The sequence below is a fragment of the Nerophis lumbriciformis genome, linkage group LG15 (genome assembly GCF_033978685.3).
Source record: "Nerophis lumbriciformis linkage group LG15, RoL_Nlum_v2.1, whole genome shotgun sequence".
Classification (NCBI taxonomy): Eukaryota; Metazoa; Chordata; class Actinopteri; order Syngnathiformes; family Syngnathidae; genus Nerophis; species Nerophis lumbriciformis.
This window is the reverse complement of record NC_084562.2, coordinates 2,399,571-2,414,898: the sequence shown is the minus strand read 5'-3', so window position 1 is coordinate 2,414,898 and position 15,328 is coordinate 2,399,571. Positions and strand designations below refer to the sequence as shown.

Below are 15,328 nucleotides of genomic sequence, written 5' to 3'. Positions count from 1 at the left end.
TTGAGCAAAAAGCACTAAAGACCATTTTCAATCACAGGAATGTTCCCATTTACCCAGATAAATGAAATACCCCCTTATATTTGTACAAAAAGCTACCCAGGGAAATTAAGTTCCACTATAGGAACTAATTTGGTTCCTTGTACCTATAAAATACTTTGGAAAGTTCCCGAGGAACTTTTGAGGGGCGGGCTGTGCTGTCAAACGCTGACTGGTTGCCCACAGTTCTGGCGTCTCTACAACCTTGTAATCAAGATCTCAGCCTCCATTAGAGTATGCGAGGACAACTTGTTTATTTTCTATTTCTTGTGTCTTTCCACAACAAGTTACTTGACAATGGAAAGAAGGAAAAATGTTTAGCACATTCGAGTTGCAGGAACTTTTGTGTGGCATCTGTGTGCTGAAAAACGCTGATTAGCAGAACTGTCTTGTAGTGTTACACCTCAGCAGTAGTGTTTAAACTAGTTCGAAGTTCAATGTTTATTAATTTTAACAAATTTCATTTTTATACGTGAAGCTATGGGAAGTGGACGGACTATTTTAAACATATTGAATTGAATTGAATTGAAGTATTTATTTAAAACCTGCACAGTACAACAATTTTTTTTTTTTTTTTTTAACATTTTGGCAGAGACATTTATGCAAGGCTTGAAAAGGGGTGGGATGAAGCAGATGCTTATAATATCCCAACCCCTCTCACTCACTCCACATTTAACATAAACCATATAATACAAGAACAATACCATACAAACAAAAACAAGAAAAACTCCTGCACACGAACTAGCTCTGTGCTGAGGGCATCACTCTCTTTCCTCCTCGTACTTCTTCAGTACTTCTTTTTTAAACAGTGTTTTGAATTGAATCATGTTGAAACACGTTTTTAATTCGTCCCCTAAGCCAGTGTTTTTCAACCACTGTGCCGTGGCACACCAGTGTGCCGTGAGATACAGTCTGGTGTGCCGTGGGAGATTATCTAATTTCACCTATTTGGGTTAAAAATATTTTTTGCAAACCAGTAATTATATTCTGCAAATTATGTGTTGTTGTTGAGTGTCGGTGCTGCCTAGAGCTCGGCAGAGTAACCGTGTAATACTCTTCCATATCAGTAGGTGGCAGCAGGTAGCTAATTGCTTTGTAGATGTCTGAAACAGTGGGAGGCAGCGTGAAGGTAAAAAGGTGTCTATAGCTTAAACCAAAAATAAACAAAAGGTGAGTGCCCATAAGAAAAGGCATTGAAGCTTAGGGAAGGCCATGCAGAACGAAACTAAAACTGAACTGGCTACAAAGTAAACAAAAACAGAATGCTGGACGACAGCAAAGACTTACAGCGTGTGGAGCAAAGACAGCGTCCACAAAGTACATCCGAACATGACATGACAATCAACAATGTCCCCACAAAGAAGGATAAAAACAACTGAAATATTCTTGAATGCTAAAACAAAGTAGATACAGGAAAACACCAGAAAAAGAGAAAAAGCCACCAAAATAGGAGCGCAAGACAAGAACTAAAACACTACACACAGGAAAACAGCAAAAAAGTCAAAATAAGTCAGGGCGTGATGTGACAGGTGGTGACAGTACACCTATTTTGAGACAAGAGCTATATTAATGCATGCTTGGTTATGGTTTAAAGTCATATCCAACAATTGCGACAACGACTTTTTACTGTCAACTGAGTTTCGTTTTTTTAATGATTTCTGCTGGTGGTGTGCCTCTGGATTTTTTCAACGCAGAAAATGTGCCTTGGCTCAAAAAAGGTTGAAAAACACTGATCTAAGCTGTTCCACAGAGTGACTCCACGCACTGAAATGCACATTGATTTTAAAGTTGTTCTAAATTTAGGCAAATATAATTTGTTGTTTGCTCTAAGACTGTAACTATGGTGAGCATCTCTATCCTGGAATAGGTTCTGTATATTGGATGGTAGAGATATTCACAGATGATTATAAAGTATTTCAACAGATTTCCAAGCGGTGACTCTCGCTGTTTACTGGGACTCAACGACCTTGTTTTTTGATGATAAATGTGAAATAGGGTAGGCAGTAAACGAGTGGAACAAAGGTTAATAACATCTAATATTCCCTATTTACTTTGTTGCATGCTGTAAAAGTAGTCAGCAAAACGCCATTTGTGTTTTTATTAGCCTCAACCCGAGTGAACCGAATGCTAATGTCAAAAAGGCTAACGTTAAAAATGTGTTCACGTTGTCGTCGTGAGATAAACACTGACCTATATGTATTTATGTATTGTTATTTAAAGCATGAATGGACCATAACACATACATTTATAAGTTACTAAAAGGACGACATTCTGACTGTTGGACATAGTGGACAAAAGCCTGACTTCTGATTAAAATTCAGTAGAGTTTGTTTTAAAATCATATAGTTTTGTATCTCATTGCTTTGTATTTTATTTACTCACACTTTAATACAATAATTCTGGCATAATATTGTCTGTTTATTTACATGGGGTGAATACGGAAGTATGCTGTACCACTGCATCTGTTAGACCTTGGCAAGAATGAGGACTCCGTTGCAGACGGGAAACGATTGACGGAGGCTTTTATTCAACAGTTTCTGAGAACTCTCTTTAGAAAGAGTGAATAAACAAATGGCTATAAACTCTAGACTTGACACACTAGCGTAAAAAGGAAACTTAAGGCCTACTGAAACCCACTACTACCGACCACGCAGACTGATAGTTTATATATCAATGATGAAATCTTAACATTGCAACACATGCCAATACGGCCGGGTTAGCTTACTAAAGTGCAATTTTAAATTTTGCGCGAAATATCCTGCCGAAAACGTCTCGGTATGATGACGCCTGCGCGTGACGTCACGGATTGTAGAGGACATTGTGGGACAGCATGGTGGCCAGCTATTAAGTCGTCTGTTTTCATCGCAAAATTCCACAGTATTCTGGACATCTGTGTTGGTGAATCTTTTGCAATTTGTTCAATGAACAATGGAGACAGCAAAGAACAAAGCTGTAGGTGGGAAGCGGTGTATTGCGGCAGGTGTTGTGCCGGATAACGCACCCCCGCCGTAGAATGCACCCCCTGACTGTTGTGCCGGATAACACAGCCGGTGTTTCATTGTTTACATTCCCGAAAGATGACAGTCAAGCTTTACCATTGGCCTGTGGAGAACTGGGACAACAGAGACTCTTACCAGGAGGACTTTGAGTTGGATACGCAGACACGGTACCGTGAGTACGCATGCAGCTGCGGCTTCCAAACATTTGATCGCTTGCCCGTACGTGCGTGCCGCTATGTGCATGTCACGTACCTAACTTTGGGGACTTTGGGGAAATATATGTGCTGTATGAACTTTGGGGAGGTGAACGGTACTTTGGGCTGTGGGATTGAGTGTGTTGTGCAGGTGTTTGAGTTGTATTGGCGGGTTATATGGACGGGTGGGGGAAGGTGTTTGTTATGCGGGATTAATTTGTGGCATATTAAATATAAGCCTGGTTGTGTTGTGGCTAATAGAGTATATATATGTCTTGTGTTTATTTACTGTTTTAGTCATTCCCAGCTGAATATCAGGTCCCACCCGCCTCTCACAGCATATTCCCTATCTGAATCGCTCCCACTGCCCTCTAGTCCTTCACTCTCACTTTCCTCATCCACAAATCTTTCATCCTCGCTCAAATTAATGGGGAAATCGTCGCTTTCTCGGTCTGAATCGCTCTCGTTGCTGGTGGCCATGATTGTAAACAATGTGCGGATGTGAGGAGCTCCACAACCTGTGACGTCACGCTACTCGTCTGCTACTTCCGGTACAGGCAAGGCTTTTTTATCAGTGACCAAAAGTTGCGAACTTTATCGTCGATGTTCTCTACTACATCCTTTCAGCAAAAATATGTCAATATCGCAAAATGATCAAGTATGACACATAGAATGGGCCTGCTATCCCCGTTTAAATAAGAAAATCGCATTTCAGTAGGCCTTTAGCACAGGGCAAAAAAACAATACACGGAAACTCACTCCCGAGGGAGAGGAAAAAAGGTGATGGCAAAATCTACACGGATCTAATAATTTAAAAAAAACACTATAACAATTTAGACACTATAAAGGGCTAAGAAAACGACAAATTCAAGCGCTCCAAGAGGAGGGAAAAAAGACGGCTATGAAACTATTCTCAAAAAATTTTAGCAAATCAAAATCACCCTTCTTCAGAGGGTACAAAGAAATCAAAGAATAAAGCAAGGCAATACTTAGCGACTTGGACAAGACTGTGGAAGACGGCTGTATGTACACGATAAGACGATGTACTCTGGCAACAAGACAGGGGAAGACGAGGCCTATATACACATGAGGGAGGGTGACACAGGTGGGCACAATCAGGCAATCAGGAAAGACCTCAGACAGGAGGAAGGGCAAGTGGCCTCACCTCAGTGTGACAGTATCTACTGTGTACGTCATCAGCCTGATGTGTATAAACTACCCTAAGCTGTGAAATGCAGTGGAAACGCAAACCACACTGGTCCATAGGAACCTTTAGCTCCAGGTACTAAAGGTTCCAGGAAGTTCCTGAACTTTTAATGCAAAAACGGCGAAATGAGAAAAAACTGAAATGTTGGCACTAATCAGTCGACACGACAGATTTTGTGTTCAAATAGGTTGGTTACCACAAGTGTAAAATGTAACACATTCCAGACAATTACATAGTCACATCCAATATATTTATAAATATGGACATAATGAAGAGACCAATAAAGAAAAGCTTGAGCCATTGGCAAAGATTAGATGATTAGTAATAGCATGACTACTCCTGCTTTTTTCCCCCACATCTTCCTGTGGACCATCCAGATTTTCTCCCACTAGTGTGTTGGAGAGAAATGGCCGGTCCTCCATGGATAAGAGCACAATTCAGCTGACGAAAGTGTACATTGATAGTGGTGGGAGGTAATTGGAACAAAATGGGTCTTCACTTTTGCATGTTTTTTATACTTAAAGGGGAACTGCAATTTTTGGAAGGGATTTTGCCTATCATTCACAATATTTATGACAGACAAGACCACACGTGTCTTTTTTTTTAGGATTCTAAAGATAAAAAAAATGCTTACAAGATGCGGCTAATGGCTGTCTCCTGCCTTCAAAGCCCTCGAAAAAAAAATAAAAACCCTCCATCAATTTTATTTTTATTTATATACAGTACAAGGAGGGGTTAGTGCGTCTGCCTCACAATACGAAGGTCCTGAGTCGTCCTGGGTTCAATCCCGGGCTTGGGATCTTTCTGTGTGAAGTTTGCATGTTCTCCCCGTGACTGCGTGGGTTCCCTCCGGGTACTCCGGCTTCCTCCCACCTCCAAAGACATGCACCTGGGGATAGGTTGATTGGCAACACTAAATTGGCCCTAGTGTGTGAATGTGAGTGTGAATGTTGTCTGTCTATCTGTGTTGGCCCTGCGATGAGGTGGCGATTTGTCCAGGGTGTACACCGCCTTCCGCCCGATTGTAGCTGAGATAGGCTCCAGCGCCCCCGCGACCCCGAAGGGAATAAGTGGTAGAAAATGGATGGATGGATGGAGTACAAGGTGTATCCAAAAGTTTGGACACACCTTCTCATTCAATGTGTTTTCTTTATTTTCATGACTATTTACTATTGTAGATTGTCACTGAAGGCATCAACAATATGACTGAACACATGTGGAGTTATGTACTTTACAAAAAAAGGTGAAATAACTGAAAACATTTTTTATATTTTAGTTTCTTCAAAATAGCCACCCTTTGCGATGATGACTTTTTTTCACACTTTTGGCATTCTGTCGATGAGCTTCAAGAGGTAGTCACCTGAAATGGTTGTCACTTCACAGGTGTGCTTGAATCTCATCGAGAGAATGCCAAGAGTGTGCAAAGCAGTAATCAGAGCAAAGGGTGGCTATTTTGAAGAAAATAGAATATAAATATGTTTTTCAGTTATTTCACCTTTTTTGTTAAGTACATAAATCCACATGTGTTCATTCATAGTTTTGATGCCTTCAGTGACAATCTACAATGTAAATAGTCATGAAAATAAAAAAAAGCATTGAATGAGAAGGTGTGTCCAAAGTTTTGGCCCGTACTGCATATATATATATATATATATATATATATATATATATATATATATATATATATATACATATATACATACATACATTGATGACTGCTGCGCCAGGTCCACTACTAACCACATTGGGAAGTATGCGGACGACACGACAGTAGTGGGCCTCATCCGTGACAACAATGACATGGACTACAGGGAAGAGGTGAAACATCTGGTTGACTGGTGCAGAACCAACAACCTGGACCTGAATGTCGACAAGACCAAGGAGATCTTCGTTGACTTCAGGAAGCACCAGTCCAGCCATGCTCCACTCTTCATCAACGGCACAGCGGTGGAGATGGTAAGCAGCACCAAGTTCCTGGGGGTGCAGATAACTGACAATATAACCCGGTCTTGTAAAAAGAGCTCAGCAGCACATGCACTTTTTGCGTCGGATGAAAAGAGCACAGCTCCCTCCCCCCATTCTCACCACATTCTACAGAGGCACTATAGAGAGCCTGCTGACCAACAGCATCTCTGTCTGGACTGGAGCCTGCAATGCCTCAGACTGGAAGTCTCTCCAGAGAGTGGTGAGGACGGCGGAAAAGATCATCAGGACTCCTCTTCCTACTATCCAGGAGATCGCAAAAAGGGCTCAGAAAATCTACAAGGACTCCTCCCACCCCCACCAAAGACTGTTTTCACTGCTGGACTCTAGAAAGAGGTTCCGCAACCTCCGAAGCAGAACCTCCAGGTTCTGTAACAGCTTCTTCCCTCAGGCCGTAATACTCTTGAACGCATCATAATTATCCCCTCAACACCACGCAAAATGGATTAACTCGCTGGAATAAAAAAGACAATATAACATACATCCATAAACATGGATGCATATGAAAAACTGCAATATATTTATCTGTACAGTAATCTATTTATTTATTTATATATGTACCTTATTGCTTTTTTATCCTGCACTACCATGAGCTAATGAAACAAAATTTCGTTCTTATCTGTACTGTAAAGTTCAAAGTTGAATGACAATAAAAAGGAAGTCTAAGTCTAAGTCTATACAGAGACAGATACAGTAGATATATACATGTAGATACAGTAGATAGATGTAGTTACAGACCTGTTCCTAACAATATGTACCTTTGTTCAATTGGTCATTTTAGGCATTACCGAAACTTATTTCCTGGACACATTAATTTCAGTGACCATAGCAACGCACTACCTACTTCTGCCAACAAATGTGTGTGTTCTAATCATGGCACACTTGATAATAGATGACAAAGATGGCTATATTTGGACAAAAATTAAAATTCACAACCTTATATTTTTGAACCTGAATATAAAATGGATGAAGTGCTGGTTATAGAAGCTCAGCGAACACGAAGGGAGGGTGAAACGTTGGAGGAAGCCGAGTAAGTCAGAACCGGCGTGACATGTCGGCGCACATGTCGAGCTTGGAGCCAAGCTATGCCAAAATAAATGGAGTGCATACCGAAAATCAACTGAAAAAACAACATCCCTGGCCAGCTGGACCAAATGGAAAAATGTTAATCGAGTAAGTCACTATAATATTGATCATGATACATGCAGCATGTCATGCTTGTTAAAACAACTACATACACTGTCAAGCTAGCTGTGTAGCATTGCTAGCCACCGAGAACGAGCTGATTATTAGAAATTAAAATGCTAAAAGAAATGACTTGTGTATTCTTGTAAGGGATGTAACGATATCAAAATCTCAGGGTATGATATTATCACAGTATTAGGGCCACAGTACAATATTATTGTGGTACATGTCAAAAAAAAAAAAGGGGGAACTGCACTTTTTTTGGAATATTGCCTATCGTTCACAATCATTATGAAAGATATGAAGACAAATGGATTTTTTTTTAATGCATTCTAAATATTAAATAATGGGAGCTGTCCAATTCTGCCTATAGAGCCCTTAAAAAACGTCAACATACTTCTACTAGGGTTTCATATACATGATGTAAGTATATATGCAATGTATTAATGAACACAATTGTAATAACATTTTAAATGTATGTATTTTGATCATTCTAAGCATATGCGGCGCATTAATTTAAAAAAATGCATCGCGTTTGCTTTTTTTTCCTTCATCACTGATTTCTGTCCACTGCAGACTTCATGAGAGCAAGCAAACATAATAAAACATCACTTACTGTGCAATGTTCATATATTCCCATTTAGATGAAAAATGCCTCATAATCCTTGCGAAGAAACGGGGTGTGGGGAGACAAATGCTTTTCATGTTGTTCTCGACAGTTCCAGGTCCTATATGGCGGTCAAAGCGTCCCAAATTATCGGATTATATCAACAGCCACCTTCTGTCCAGGTGAGATGCATGGTTTATGATCTAGAACAGGGGTGTCAAACGTACGACCCGAGGGCCGGATCAGGCCCGCGAACAGGTTTTATCTGGCCCGCAGGATGAGTTTGCTAAGTATAAAATGTACCTGAAATTTTTTAATGAAAGAAAGAGCTGTTCTAAATGTGTCCACTAGATGTCACAATAGCAATTCTTTCGATCTTTGTAGATGATGCTACATATGTAAAAAAAAACAAAAAAAAACATTATGCAAATTATGCACCAGTCGAGTAAAATTATCAAACTACATATATAACATAATGTCATTTGATTTTGATATAATTATTTTATCTTGATAGATTGAAAATTAACACAAATGAGTTGACTGATTAACATTATCACATAATTTATTCAGAAAATATAAATAACGACAAATAAAGATATAATACTATTAACCGCAACATGTAAGTGTAAAAATACCACAACATTATGATTTGTAAAATTTTAGGATGTGGTTGTTCTATTTTTAAACAAACAAAATAATCTGAAGTTGTCTTTGTTTTTAAGTTATCGTGCCGGGATTTTACCAGTGCAGCCCACTTGGGAGTAGATTTTTCTCCATGTGGCCCCCGATCTTAAATGAGTTTGACACCCTCGATCTAGAATAAACGTACAGGGAGCAGCAAAACGAGGAAGCAGCTAATCAGTAGATGATGTAAACACAAGCACACACGGAAGTGATAACGGCACCGCACTAAATAGTTTGTGTGTGTTAGCGCTTATAAAAAGAATATCACTAATACTTGGTTAATATTCAAGTCACAAAATGTAAATGGAGTATTGTTGGCACTTTTTGAATGGTTATTTATTGGATTTTTTTGGGCGGAATAGAGGAGCTCCCACATCATCTGCAAAAAGCAGAGACCTAATCCTGCAGCCACCAAACCAGATCCCCTCAACGCCTTGACTGCGCCTAGAAATTCTGTCCATAAAAGTTATGAACAGAATCGGTGACAAAGGGCAGCCTTGGCGGAGTCCAACCCTCACTGGAAACGTGTCCGACTTACTGCCGGCAATGCGGACCAAGCTCTGACACTGATCATACAGGGAGCGGACCGCCACAATCAGACAGTTCGATACCCCATACTCTCTGAGCACTCCCCACAGGACCTCCCGAGGGACACGGTCAAATGCCTTCTCCAAGTCCACAAAGCACATATAGACTGGTTGGGCAAACTCCCATGCACCCTCAAGGACCCTGCCGAGAGTATAGAGCTGGTCCACAGTTCCACGACCAGGACGAAAACCACACTGTTCCTCCTGAATCCGAGGTTCGACTATCCGGCGTAGCCTCCTCTTCAGTACACCTGAATAGACCTTACCAGGAAGGCTGAGGAGTGTGATCCCACGATAGTTGGAACACACCCTCCGGTTCCCCTTCTTAAAGAGAGGAACCACCACCCCGGTCTGCCAATCCAGAGGTACCGCCTCCGATGTCCTAATGGCTTCATCTGGCCAGGATTTTCAGCTCTCACAGTATCGGTTCGCAGCCGAGTGTGAAGCGACTGGGATGGGAATCAGCACCTTCAAGTCCGAGTCCATGGTTCTCGCCCGGAAAAGGGTGGAGTGCCATCTCCGGGTTGGGGAGGAGACCCTGCCCCAAATGGAGGAGTTCAAGTACCTAAGAGTCTTGTTCACGAGTGAGGGAAAAGTGGATTGTGAGATGGACAGGTGGATCGGTGCGGCATCTTCAGTAATGCAGACGCTGTATAGATCCGTTGTGGTGAAGAAGGAGCTGAGCCGGAAGGCAAAGCTCTCAATTTACCGGTCGATCTACGTTCCCATCCTCACCTATGGTCATGAGCTTTGGGTCATGACCGAAAGGACAAGATCACGGGTACAAGCGACCGAAATTAGTTTCCTCCGCCGGGTGGCGGGGCTCTCCCTTAGAGCAAGGGTGAGAAGCTCTGCCATCCGGGGGGAGCTCAAAGTAAAGCCACTGCTCTTCCACATCGAGAGGAGCCAGATGAGGTGGTTCGGGCATCTGGTCAGGATGCCACCCGAACGTCTCCCTCGGGAGGTGTTTAGGGCACGTCCGACTGGTAGGAGGCCACGGGGAAGACCCAGGACACGTTGGGAAGACTATGTCTCCCGGCTGACCTGGGAACACCTCGGGATCCCACGGGAAGAGCTGGACGAAGTGGCTGGGCAGAGGAAAGTCTGGGCTTCCCTGCTTAGGCTGCTGCCCCCGCGACCCGAACTCGGATAAGCGGAAGAAGATGGATGGATGGATGGATAGAGGAGCTCCCATTGGCTCCGCTGTAAGCGGACTTTAATTTAGGATTTAGAATGCATTAAAAAAATCCATCCGTCGTTATGTCTTTCATAATGATTGTGAACGATAGGCAAAATTCCAAAAAAAGTGCAGTTTCTCTTTAAAATGAAGTTTAGGATAAACGCACTTACTGTAATTAAACACAAACATAATGTTCAAAGTTGTAATCATAATTATTAATACAAACACGTATTTTCAAGTATAAAAAATAGTGAAGGAACATCCACCCTTTCAAGAATAAAAGTACATATACCGGTATATATATATATACACGGGACAATCGGTAGAAAATGGATGGATGGATATATATATATATATATATATATATATATATATATATATATATGTATATATATATATATACACTACATTGCCAAAAGTATTTGGCTACCCGTCCAAATGATCAGAATCAGGTGTCCTAATCACTTGGCCCGGCCACAGGTGTATGAAATCAAGCACTTAGAGAGAGACTGTTTCTACAAACATTTGTGAAAGAATGGGCCGCTCTCAGGAGCTCAGTGATTTCTTGCGTGGAACTGTCACAGGATGCCACCTGTGTAACAAATCCAGTCGTGAAATTTCCTCGCTCCTAAATATTCCAAAGTCAACTGTCGGCTTTATTATTTAAAAAAATGGAAGAGTTTGGGCACAACAGCAACTCAACCACGAATTGGTAGGCCACGGTACATTTCGGACTGCATTGTGCAGAGTGTAAAATTTGGTGGAGGAGGAATTACGGTGTGGGGTTGTTTTTCAGGAGTTGGGCTTAGCCTCTTAGTTCCAGTGAAAGGAACTTTGAATTCTCCAGGATACCAAAACATTTTGGACAATTCCATGCTCCCAACCTTGTGGGAACAGGTGCACCAGTGCACAAAGCAAGGTCCATAAAGACATGGATGACAGGGTCTGGTGTGGATGAACTTGACTGGCCTGCACAGAGTTCTGACCTGAACCCGATAGAACACCTTTGGGATGAATTAGAACGGAGACTGAGAGCCAGGCCTTCTCGACCAACATCAGTGTGTGACCTCACCAATGCACTTTTGGAAGAAAGGTGGAAAATTCCTATAAACACACTCCGCAACCTTGTGGACAGCCTTCCCAGAAGAGTTGAAGCTGTAATAGGGACGGCGTGGCGCAGTGGGAGAGTAGCCGTGCGCAACCCGAGGGTCCCTGGTTCAATCCCCATGTCCGTCATGTCCGTTGTGTCCTGAGCAAGACACTTCACCTTTGCTCCTGATGGGTGCTGGTTAGCGCCTTGCATGGCAGCTCCCTCCATCAGTGTGTGAATGTGTGTGTGAATGGGTAAATGTGGAAGTAGTGTCAAAGCGCTTTGAGTACCTTGAAGGTAGAAAAGCGCTATACAAGTACAACCCATTTATCATTTATTTATAGCTGCAAAAGGTGGACCGACATCATATTGAACCCTATGGGTTAAGAATGGGATGGCACTTCAAGTTCATATGTGAGTCAATGTATATGTATATACATATATATATATTTATCTTATACTTGTCTTTCAACTTCTACTTTATAAGAAGCTACTTTATAAGAAGCAGTGTCCTCCACAGTGGACATGTTTTATAATTGTCTGGAACTTGCTGTTTCTCAGAAAAGTTAGCTAACAATGTCATTTTCAATAATGTAAATGCCTCACAAATTGATTTTTAGTTTTGCTGGCTTTGAATATATTTCCAGCGCGATGCTTTATGAGGTGGCGACTTGTCCAAGGTGCACGCTGCCTTCAGCCCGAGTGCCGCTGGATAGGCTCCATCCATCCATCCATTCATTTTCTACCGCTAGGCCCTTTTTGGGGTCGCGGGGGGTGCTGGAGCCTATCTCAGCTGCATTCGGGCGGAAGGCGGGGTACACCCTGGACAAGTCGCCACCTCATCGCAGGGCCAACACAGATAGACAGACAACATTCACACTCACATTCACACACTAGGGCCAATTTAGTGTTGCCAATCAACCTATCCCCAGGTTCAAGTCTTTGGAGGTGGGAGGAAGCCGGAGTACCCGGAGGGAACCCACGCAGTCACGGGGAGAACATGCAAACTCCACACAGAAACATCCCGAGCCCGGGATTGAACTGAGGACTTCTCAGGACCTTCGTATTGTGAGGCACATGCACTAACCCCTGTACCACCGTGCTGCCAGGCTCCATCCAGCCTGTTGCAAATATGACAGATGAAAAGGAAACAAAATGCTGCGTTTCAAACATGCAGGGGGTTACTTTTACAAGCAAGCTGTGACGCTCGCAATTCATTTGGAAATTGATTTGTTTTTTTCGCCTTAAAAGAGGTTTCGCCACACCGGGGCTTTGCAATTTCCATCGAGCTAACCCTTGAGAGCGCAGAGGAGAGAGAAAATCCTCCAACCCTGGCAAAGAATGCACTGCGTAGGCTGCAAGGGCCTTTTACTCAAGCTTCCAATAATATTGGTTAATTGCAAGATTTCTCTATCTTCTCTCAACTTGCATCATGAGTAGGCGGAGGAGAGTTTACAGCAGGGGTATATTGCTGCTGACAGAATAGTGTTTGGAAACTCTCTCTCTCTTAATTGTCCTTCCCTGCTCACAGGCACATTTCTCTTGCAGATTCCCTTGAGAGAGGTTTCCCCAGAATCTACGTAAAAGGATTCCTTCCCACGCCGTGGTCTTAGAAAATCTCATTTTCGTCCTCCCCCGGCTTGCTCATGAACACGCACACGCCGTGTCACCCTGGCGTTGTGTCGTCGTGTCTCCCTGTTCTCCCACTCTCGTCTTTTCCTTTTCTTTTTTTTTTCCTTTTCGCTTTATAACTTCTCCAGGCTTCTCTCGCCTTCCTGCCCCCTCCCCTCATATCTTATAGATCGTCCGTGGGAGGTATCTCCCTCACACTGCAGTCGGGGGCCCTTACTCTGACAAATAACACGCTGGGCCCACCAGCTCTGCGTGGGGAGAGAAAAGCTGCAAGTTACGAAGGAAAATTGACTTGATTGGACAAAGGAACTCAGTCACCGGATCACAATATGTGATTGGACTCGGGCAAACAGCAAGAAATGCAGTCATGTATCACACCTACGTATGTTTTCAGAGCTAATGGCCACCAACACTGCTCAAAATGGTGAAGCTGTCAACTGTGACATTAAAAAGGGTGAAACACAGACCCCCATCTTGTATAAACATTTGTCTCGACAGTCAGTAACATAGGCTTGACCGTCTTTTCCAGTAAATCACTTACGGGTGTTCCTTGGCTAACTGCTGGGCCAGGGAAATTGCGGCGGGATCTCGGTCCAAGGCCAGGATTGTAACATCAGAATCCGCATCCAGTACTGCTTTGGTATGACCGCCGCCACCGAATGTCATGTCCAGGACCACCTACCAGAGAGGAAGCAAAAAAAGAACTTTATCTACAAAATAAAACGTATTGTCATCGCAAGACATAGGAAATAGGAAATAGGAAAATGTTAGAAGGTAAACTAGTAGAAGACTGTTGAGCTCTGCTGACAATATAATGAGTTCCCTACAGCATACTTGCCAACCTTGAGACCTCCGATTTCGGGAGGTGGGGGGCGTGGTCGGGGCGTAGTTGGGGGCGTGGTTAAGAGAGGAGGAGTATATTGACAGCTAGAATTCACCAAGTTAAGTATTTCATATATATATATATATATATATATATATATATATATATATATATATATATATATATATATATATATATATATATATATATATATCTCCATCCTGAAAATATGCAAACAAAACTGTGTTTAGATAATTGATACTTCAAACTTGCATAAATAAATCTTAAGGAATATAACATAACTTGGCTTCTGAGAGCTTCAAAATGTAATGAATAAAATGCTAAAGTTGTTGATAAACAAGCAATTATTTTAATAATTAAATATGGCAATTTTAAATGAATTATTATGATCATTTTAAATTAATTATTTCAAATATGTTTATTTTAATGTATAATTCTATGGCTGGACGTAATAAGGAGTCAGAAAAAATACGAATAAAAATACAATAAATGTTGATGTTTTTAGCAAAATATAGTAAAAATGTATTTAGTTTTTTTTTTTTTAATTAATAAATATATTTATTTTTAGGTAAGATAAACATAATAATACAATTTATGTCTAGTCTGGATGATTTAGTTATTGTCACCCTGTTGTCCTCCTGTCGTGAAAAAAGGCTGTCCTCACTCAGGTCCGCATGGAGCTGGAGGGGGCGTGGCCTCCAGCTGAAAATCAAAAGATTTTCGGGAGAATATTTGTCCCGGGAGGTTTTCGGGAGAGGCGCTGAATTTCGGGAGTCTCCCAGAAAATTCGGGAGGGTTGGCAAGTATGCCCTACAGTATATTCTAAAGGTGGGCAGCTCCACTATGGAAGATCCCTCACTTTGTTCTTGTTCTAAGTTTTTGGTTGACCCACAAATATCTTGTTTGTACACTGCAAAAACTAGCTGACAAAGTAAAAGATAAAAAGACTTGATTTTAGGGGGGGAGGAAGTGCTAAAACCTAGTGAAATGATCCGTCCATGTCCATAATCCATGTCGATTATACTCCAAAAGATATCCTACATTAAGATTTGTATAGCTAGAAATTAGCAGAACTTTTAAGATAGAAATTAGTTTATAAT

The 15,328-nt window shown here is 41.8% G+C and overlaps 1 protein-coding gene across 2 annotated transcripts in view; it reads right to left on the bottom strand.

Annotated features, from left to right (window-relative positions):
* LOC133616020 (12S rRNA N(4)-cytidine methyltransferase METTL15-like) overlaps positions 1 to 15,328 on the bottom strand; it is a 187,313-nt gene that overhangs the window by 61,883 nt on the left and 110,102 nt on the right. For both annotated transcript variants that reach the window (XM_061975001.1, XM_061975002.1), the window contains exon 3: positions 13,926 to 14,062. In XM_061975001.1, the coding sequence (XP_061830985.1) occupies positions 13,926 to 14,062 (137 nt within the window). The remainder of the gene's footprint in view (positions 1 to 13,925; positions 14,063 to 15,328) is intronic.